Source organism: Akebia trifoliata, chromosome 4 (assembly GCF_017979445.1).
Source record: "Akebia trifoliata isolate Shusen 1 chromosome 4, ASM1797944v1, whole genome shotgun sequence".
Classification (NCBI taxonomy): Eukaryota; Viridiplantae; Streptophyta; class Magnoliopsida; order Ranunculales; family Lardizabalaceae; genus Akebia; species Akebia trifoliata.
In genome coordinates, this window is record NC_141378.1 from 17,477,298 (window position 1) to 17,487,150 (window position 9,853).

At 33.5% G+C, this 9,853-nt stretch overlaps 1 protein-coding gene across 1 annotated transcript in view; it reads left to right on the forward strand.

Moving 5' to 3' along the window:
* The window catches only part of LOC147404230 (Small GTP-binding protein), a 35,431-nt gene extending 32,534 nt beyond the window's left edge, over positions 1-2,897 (forward strand). The window contains exons 20-22 of the mRNA XM_086440099.1: positions 1,558-1,633; positions 1,804-1,844; positions 2,482-2,897. Of these exons, the coding sequence (XP_086296225.1) occupies positions 1,558-1,633; positions 1,804-1,844; positions 2,482-2,577 (213 nt within the window). The 3' untranslated portion in view covers positions 2,578-2,897. The remainder of the gene's footprint in view (positions 1-1,557; positions 1,634-1,803; positions 1,845-2,481) is intronic.
* The last annotated feature ends 6,956 nt before the right edge of the window (positions 2,898-9,853 follow it).

The window sequence follows — 9,853 nt, forward strand, 5'->3', positions numbered from 1 at the left end:
TAGTCAGGGGCGGAGCCAGGGTTTTCTTCTTGGGGGGGAGGGGATATTAGAGGTACTTCTTGTGTATTCAAACTGATGACATGCCCTCCTGACCTAGATTTTTTTTCTTTGAGTCTGACATAAATGACCTAAATACCCTTATCTCAATGTATACCCAAAAATCCCTTGATTTTCTCCCAAAATTAGTCATCTTCAACCTATTTTTTCCCCTTTGTTTCCTACCTTAAGATTCTATTTTCTACAACCTTCAAACCTCAAGAACAAGATATAAATTTTAGGTAGAAAAGTAAAGGGTTTTTAAAATACATTGAGACAATTGATTGAAGATGAGGTTCAATAGGTTAAAAATAGTTTACCTTAGAAGTTAACAACTTAAAGATAATGGATTTCTAGGAGAAAATCGTCTTCAATCTTAAGCTTCGTTCTCCTTCAACTTTCAAAAACAATATAGATTTTTTGGGAGAAAAATCATGTGGTTATCGTCATAGGTTGAAGACGAGGGCGTTTGGTTCATTTTATATTAGTTTCTAAGAAAAAATCTAGGTCGAAGGGGGGGGGGGGGGCATTTCATCCATTTGAAAACTTAGGAGTTATCTCTAATATTGATAAAAAGGTGGTGACGTATCTCTAAATCACCTTATTATTTTTTATCTTTTATTGGGGTGTAACAAACAAATATTGGGGTGCCAAAGAAGTTCTCAAACAAATAGAGAAAAGTTTGATGGGCAGTTGCCCCCTATCGACTCCCTTCTCTTCGTTGTTGTATGTAGTTAACATGACATTATTATTCTCACTTTCATGAAGAATATGGTTGCTCTAACTATTGGACTCTTAGACTTGCAAACATATAATATGCCGGAATGCTACATTGCTATTGATCTTCATTTCCACAATTCTTATGATTGTTTTGTTGTAGTTTGATGAGTTATCATTTTTATACCTACATTATCATTTCTTACATTTTCAGTAAAAACTCCCTCAATAGTTTCCTCATTTCTTAAATATTATATTGATTTCTACTGTTCGAAATGTTTCCATTTCCTAAGTTAAGCTGAAATAGATATCGAAACTAAAATTTAATACTGATTTTAAATAATTGAATAGCCCATCCTTTTGGTCTGTCGTGCTAAAAGGACTAGTTTGCAAATCCTGAAATTCCCATTTGAAATAGGTCTGAAGTCGAGGAAAAGATGATCCCACATATCTCAGGATCTTTATCTTGGATACAAAAACAGCCCATAATTTTCTAAACAAATGGACTTAACCTTGATACATTTGGAACCCTTGATCCAAGTTTAGCAATGGTTCTGCAACATTGATCAAACTCAAAATTAAGTTTGTTTTGGTAGTTCTGACTCTGTCATATATCTAGACAAATACTTGAACTCTTCTAGCGAGACATATTTTCTTTCACTTGCTTTTTAAAATTAGCTGAAATTTCCCACGTGAAGGTTTTGATAGAATTACATGAAATCTCATCGTATAGTCTATTGATTGGATCTTTTCTCTAGTTATGGTTACTCAATATTAACGTATTTGTGAATTTATCCATGACAGGCATGTATAGGTGCCAAGGTGATTGCTAGTGAATCTTTATCAGCGATTAGAAAGGATGTTCTATCCAAATGTTATGGTAAGATAAATCATTTTGCAATTCTAGTGATGTGACTAAATTGATGTTTTTATACTATTCTACAAAATTATAAGACTTGTAGAAGAATCCGTACAAGAACAATAGTTTTTTCGCTGATGTTCATTTCAGATAAAGTACAACTTGAATCAAGATTGTGTGTCCTATTGTAGGTGGTGACATTACACGGAAAAAGAAATTGCTCAAGAAACAGGTACTTCACTTTAACATGCCTGAATTGCTGAATTTAATCTTGGATCTCCTAGAAAACCTTCCATTACTGATACGGAAATATTTTGGGATGATCCTTGAACCATATAGTTGATTTGTAGTTATAATTCTTCGTTTCAAGAGATCCAACATCCTAGAACCTATAACATGTATGAATAACATGAAATATGTGTAGTTTAGATAAATAGTCCACAACACCCTTTGAGCGTATCAAGAATCGAGTTTCCATGCTTCATCAGTAGTATAACTTTATTGGGTTTTGTTAACATGTGCCCTAATGGCACACGTTTAGGTGCATTAAATACACCTTGGAAATTTAATTTCCTACCAAAAATACGCTCAAAAGATTTTTTTACCTGAAATACCCTCAAATGCTTATTTCCAAGATGTATTTAATGCACCTAGACGTGTGCCCTCACCCAACTTTATTTAGTGCTTTTAGTTACATTAGTTGTAGAAGTGAACGGCAATGATTTGTCATCAATCAGTCAAACTCGGTGGTATCTTGGTTCATTGATTGAGAATTGTGAAGCATTCAACTTCAATTCGTGCCAAGCCCACATGCTGAGTGTACTATTATACATTATTTGCATAAATTTCCTTTCTGTTCTTGTGACCAGGCTGAAGGAAAGAAAAGAATGAAGGCTATAGGTAGAGTTGATGTACCTCAAGAAGCGTTCATGGCTGTTCTGAGACTTGAAAAGGAGGTACTATGAACATACTTACTCCTTATTCTGTATCAAAATTGGAAAAAAAATATGATAATTACAATGGAAAATGAGCTTCATCGCTGAAAGACATGGCCAACTACAATATTAGGGGATGTGTAAATTTTTTGCGCTGATGATACATATTGGATGGATGGAATCACCATACCCTGTTACGCCCATGGTTTAAAGTTCCCCACCATCTAAGAATGTCTGACATCCTGGTTTTGGCCAAGATTGAAATGAAGCATTGACCCTAGAACATTCAATGTTTCGGGATTGGTTAGGGTTATCTTTGATTGTTCCAGAGTATTGTGGTTGAGGTAGTCTCGATTTTTCTCCTGATTCAGACTTCGCCTGAGATGAGTTTTTAAACCTTGGTTATATTAAATTCCAAATCTACAAAATTAGAACTTTATAAGAATGTGAGGTGGGCTACTCAATTTTTTTTTCTGCCATCCAAATCTTTCATTAGAGCATACTTGATTAAATTTGTTTTTTACTACTTAAATGTGCACTCTTTTGAGACTTGAATAATTTATGTAGAGCTTTTAACCTATATCAGAGGCGCACCTCACTGTTATCATCAATGTTTCATTTGCATATCGTTAAAAAAAATCAATTTATCTTCTTCATTTTGATCATCTATTGGGGCTGCTCTTAGGTTTCAAGTAGTACTGATTTCTTATTTTGTGTTGCTGAACATGTATCTCAGCATTTTTAGTAAATATTTTTATTTTTTTTAAAATATTAGAAGATTTTTAAATTTTTTTTTTTTTTGTTTAACTTATCCAACATGACTCGCATGCCTTTTGAATCGACTCGACATTGTGGACATTGGAGTGGGTTGAGTTTTCGAGTTTTAAAATTATGCTTCTAATGGTCTTTCCTATAAGTGTATTTCATAAATAAGACAAATTTTTTGTTTCTAGCAATTATGGTTGGAATACCTATGAAAAATACTTGAATCCAATTGTTAGAAATACCCAAACAAGCTGATATTTTTGTTGTGTATACCACCAAGGGATGGGGTGAATATTCCTAGGGATATGTGCATCAAAAGATTTGTCATATGGTATGTTTGGGGCTGATGGATTTTTTAAATCATTGTGGTAATTTTCAAAAAATTCTCTGAATAATAAAAGCTGATTAAATCAAGGAATGGGTGTATCGATTAATTGCGGGACAGGGTAACAAAATTTTATTTTCTTCAACATTTAAATATCAAGAAAACACACAAGAGTTCTACTGAGGTTAAAAATGATGGGGTTTCATAAGAAACCTAAAATATAATAATTTGTACATTCTCCTATTATTATTTTTTCTCATTTATTGTATGGAACTTTCACAAATTTATCAGAATTTACCAAATTGAATCTTTATAATTTGAACTTTGTTACCATGATTGGGGTAGGGTGTCATGGGTGTCAATGGGACGGTTCCAATTCAGTTCATGGAGTCGGATCGAAATAGTTAAATTTTCTCAATATTAAGTTTGTGCTCTTTTCAAAGTTGTTTGATCATTGATGCAACATTTTTTTCAATCTCCATCCTAATGAGAGAGAAAGAGAGAGAGAGAGAGAGAGAGATGATGTAGATTTGTTATTTTATGATGTATTTTAGGTATTTTATGTTGTAAAATCATAAATCTAATTATATGTAAAATACATATTATTAGACCTAACAGTCGGGGGGGGGGTAAACGTAATATCTCCAATTTAACAAGGGGTATTTTTAAAATGCCTTAATTAGAATCAATTGAAGGTATGTTATGGTAACTTTTAGATCTTGTTTGGCAACTCTATAGTGCCCACATTGGCACATTAGCACATTGTTTGCGCTCGATTGCCCTAAAAACTGGTTTCAAGGTAGCGTCGACATTGTTTGGGAACTTTATGAGGCCCACTTTTGTCTTAATCGAATTGTTATTATTATTGGAAAGGTCCTTTTCGTCAGATAGGTATCGGATTAGACCTAAAATCCGATCCATTAACAGTCGTACGTCAGACAACAAAAGCAAATAACCATTTCAACGTTAAAACCAACCAAACTATCCAAGTAGACTATTTGTAGCTCTGGCCCTGAAAGTTCTGACATTTCCAAAAAGGCCTTAAGAAATATTGGTTATACATTAATGTATGGCTGTCAAAGTACGGGCTGGACTAAGCCCCTAACCCTACCCTGTAGAACGGAATTGACCCTAGTTTGGCCCTATAGTACCATGAGGACTAAATTGGCTAAAGGCCCTAATCCTATCACTTCGATAATATGTTTTGAAGGTATTCGGGTCAGGTTGGGCTAGATCCATTAAGAGCTAGCCCGACCCAATTTTTTATTGTTTGAGAATTATGAGTCCGACTCTGCTTCATGGGTTCAAACAATTAAAATTTGGGTCGGGTTTGACCGGATCTAAGAATATCTATATTTAGATTTGGACGCAAATCGAATTTGACTTGGATTATACTAAGATCATATCTGAACTTGTCGCGATCAATGAGTTAAATTGCATTTCATATTAGAAACATCCTTGGATTTAGAGAAATCATCCCTATATTTGGTTAATCGGGTCAAATTGGGTAATGTTGGGGTCAATGGACAGTTAAATCATATTCAAGTCCTTTTTTATTCGGACTCCAAGGATCCAGACCTGTTAAATCCAATTTTTTTGATCACCCAGATTTTGGGTCAAGTCTGATCCATTTTATGTCCTAGAGCTCTAAACTCTGGGTTGGGTTAGCAAGCCAAGGAATCAAATTGACACCCTAAGTAAACCCATTTAAAATATTTAGCGTTATAACTCTCGTTAAATGGAATTTTGTAAAGAGAGATTCTATTGTCATACCAACTTTTGCTAACACCACCCCAATTCATTTGTAAATTATTAAAGAGTTAAGAAAACATTTGGGTGGTGATAGAAAAAATTGGTGTGACGATAGAAGTTCTCTTGTGTAAGTAAAAGGATCTCAAAATATTCCAAGTACGTGTGTGTTTCCAAGGTCAATTAATAGCAGAATATCAAACAGTCAACCTTATCTTCAAACATTCCTTTAAATACGCTAAAGTTGGACCCAAGATGAATCCCATGTTTCGTCTTTTTGCACAAATATAGACCCTCTCTATATTTCTTCTCTCTCTAAGCTTCAAAACCCAAAAAGGGAACCCAAGCAGAATCCCCCCCGTAGGACCAAAACTAGCAGATTTGGTGAAACAGTCTGAGTCTCTTGAGCCTTTTTGGGGCCTCACCTGAGATTATTAAGAGTCAACATCAAAGCCATTAATGAGAGAGAGAGAGAGAGACTCTGAAAAGGTCTTTCAGAGACACAATGGTTGGTTTCTTCACCTTACTTTCCATTCTAATGAAAACAAACCCATGGAAATGTCCAAATTGTTATGTAGTGGGCTTTTCTTGTTCCATGCGGTTGGTGTGTCTCAAGGCAACATGTATCATTTACTTGATATTTGATAGAGATGGCTCTCTTTTTGTCTTCTTCTACTCTTTTTTTTTTCTTTTTAATTTTAAATATTAAAATAAGACTTTGATGATATTGATGATTAAGAGTGGTGTTGTTGCATCAGACCCACAAAATGTTGCATGACAACTATTTTTTTTTCCCATTATATTTGAATATATTTTAATCATATATCTTAATCCCACTTTTGGAAAAATCCTCAAATCCCAATTAGTTATATAATTCATTCATTAGAGATTGTTGATATATGGTATATGATTTGAGCAAGGAATGAGTGGAATTAGGGCTATCAATGGATAGGGTACCGATCGAAATTCAAAATAGATCAAGGTCGACCTGAGACCAATCCAATAAGGATCGAACTTGGAATTGATCCAATAAGAATTGGATCTAGTTGTTACTTGATCTCGTTATTATGATCCAAATCCAATTTGATAATAATTGGATCGGGTCTATATATATATATGGCCAAGTTCAAGAGCTAATAATGAAGGCAACAAAATAATCAACAAGTTTTGTCCTATATGGGCTACAAGTTTCAGAATGGAATGGTTTTTGAGAGCATGATCTATGTGGTAAGGAGATCATCCTCACAAAAAATAAGCTCGTGCTAAAATGTCTAATCCTACGTTACAAGTTAAAGAATCTTGGACCATCAATTTTTATTGTTAATTTTTAAACCACTTTTAATGGGGTTGGAAGTTAAAATATGTTGATTATTTTTTGTGAGGGTGATCTCTATGATGAGGAGATCATCCTCACAATAAATCAGCCCAATCTGAATCTTCTAACCCCATAAAAAGTTATTAGAATTGTGAACCGTCAATTTTTTTACCAATATTTTGAAAATCACTTTTGATGGATTTAGAAATTACAAATTGGACTGATTTTTTGTAAGGATGATCTTCTCACCCTAGTGATCACCCTCACAAAAAATCAGTTTAATTCGAAACTTTTAAACCATGTAAGACAAAATTGGCTCCCTAACGTTGGTTGTAGAACGTCACCATATATATATGAGTAGCTTTATGTGTCTACATATCCTAACCCTATATATATATATGAAGATCAAGAATATGGACTAAAGGGTCAGACCTAAGATTGGAACTCGGGCTGGTAAGGGATCAACCCACCCCCAACCCACACTTGACAAACACCTACTAATGTCAATGTCCACACATTGAAATCAATTAATAATAAAAAATAAAATATTGACATTTAAATTGTCAAATTTGTCGAGTTTTTTTATAAATAAAATAAAATAAAATTTCTTGAAATTATTATTTTTAAAGACGTTGCCTCACAACCCAACAAATGTTTGACATGTGACGCAGCAATAGAGAGAGATTTCAAATCTTAAAAAGGGTTGTTGGACACATTAATTATCACATTGACAATCCAATAACACATCCTTTTAGATTACATGAAAATATTGATATTAAAAAAAAATTAATTTTCGAGCTTGATCCAAGGTGTTAAAAATGTATGGCCACCGAGCATCACTCAAAAAACAATATTTGACTTGAAAAATATTTGCCCATATTTCTGTCCTAACCATGCAGAACTTGGACCGAGTAAATCAAGGCATGACATGTATTTAAGTTTCATATCTTAAAAAATTGCACATCAACTCTTGAAAAAAAAGAATAATATTGTTTTGAGACCTTTCCACTCTTTTTAAAAGGGGATTTTGTTTCTTCACAATTTTTAATCCCCCAAGCCCTAAACAACTTCCAACAATGGTGGCATAGCATGGTCATTTATAAACCCTCAATCCTCTTCCCTAGCGCTACTTATTCTCTTTCTCCTGTGGCTCAAGTTCCTCCCTTCCCAAGCTTCATGGGCTAGAGAGGCTTTAGGTCTCACTCTATTACTTGGTCTGAGTCACAACTCTAATACGATTTGTTATGCACCCACCTATCTACATATGAATTACCATAACGGTTTTGAAACTATTTACCTCGCTTATGAATTGAATTACTTTAGGTTTAACCCAAATCAACACTCCACTTAGATTAACATCAAGGCTTTCCATTGATATATGAATATTTTGTCATATGGAGTTGAACTCATTTATATTTTATATGAGTTTAAACACATCCAAATACAATCGTTGTCTAAATCTTTATTCCCCCATGAAGAAAGTATCTTGATGACTTCTTTAAACTTTATTAACTTTATTTTTTTGTCTTTTCTAAGAATACATTCAATTTTATTATCTTACCCCTTCTCTCATTTTTCTATAATATCCCTCCAACTCTAGTACTTTACCTTTTCTCTCATTTTTCCATAATACTCTTCCTACTGTATTGTTTTTTACCCTCTTAACCCTAAAGATAATGCATGTGTCTAGGTACGAGCAAACTCTAGTATAAAACAAAACACAGTAGTGGACCCTACTCTATTTATTCCCTTATATAAAGAAGGTGCGAATTTAATCGTCCTACAAATCTCGAGAATAACTTTTAATTTTATTGTCTTTCCTTTTTCAACTAGCATTAAAATAATATTCCTCAAACTTTATTGTGTTTTCTCTATTGTCCATTTTCCAATAATACCCTTCCAACTTTATTGTATTTAGTTTTCTTACTATCACTTAACCCCAAAGATGATGTTTTTCATGCAGGTAGGCATAGGTAAATTCTAGTATATATGTACATGTAAAAACATTAATATCAAGTAGTTCAAGCATACCATGTAAGAGGTCTTGAGTTCAATACTTACTTTATCCAAAATATTTAACTTTAATTATGATGAGCTAGCTAGGTTTGGATCGTACAGTTAGGTGGTTGGTCGAGAAGGCCAGGCTTGATCTTAGTATAGATGGGGGATTTCGTGAGGTGAGAATTGATGGACTTTGCAAATCACATATGTGATTACATTTCCAATAGAACACATAAATGAATGGAGGTTTATCGGTGGTGGCGTAGGCTTAACACCACTAGTGAGAAAAAATGATTTTTATTATTATTATATAGAATTATACCATCAAACAAATCGTGCTTGGGTTCACAAAGAGAACGACAATAGAAAGAAATCATATGGATAGATAAATATGGATAGATAAATTTTGAATAATTCTAAAGTGACTTCTTACAACACTAAGCTGATGTGGAGGTATACTCAGAATCATGGATGCTTTTCCTTGAGATAGGAGTGAACATTTATGATTTTGAACACAAATCCACATTAGCTCAATGTTGAGTGCAATGTCCTACTCAACCTCTCTAGCATTGTTCATAAATTTTATATTACCAAATCTTGTCCTAATCTTATGTTAAATTAATTTAATCTAGTCTTAATTTTAAAAATGATTTAGTGTATCATAATACATCTTATTAAAGTACATCAAATCTCTTTGGTCTAACGTACGTACTCATCTTCAAAATGACTTATTCATTAATAATGACGATAAAGTTTGCATCATGTGGTCGTGTTCAATGGAAAAAAGTTTTATGGATAAAAAAATCAATATCCAAAATTTCACAGAATTCAAATTGACTAATCACAAGACGTCACATGTATTGAACACATCCCAATTTATGAAAATACCCATGTTAGAGATGCCCTCAATACATGAAATATCTTAGGATTGATCAATCTTTAGGGTTTTGTGAAACCTCAAATTAACATTTTGTGCCAATTTTTTTCTTTTTCTCTATTGGTAGATCAGGGTCTAATACCATGCCATGAGGGTTGTGGAATACCTAGGTTACCAAGGGAAAAAACCATTTGGAATGTGCATTAGATTAAGACACGTGTCGTTTGTCAGCTAATTTGCAAACATAAGTTTCACAGCAAATTGCTTCTCTTCT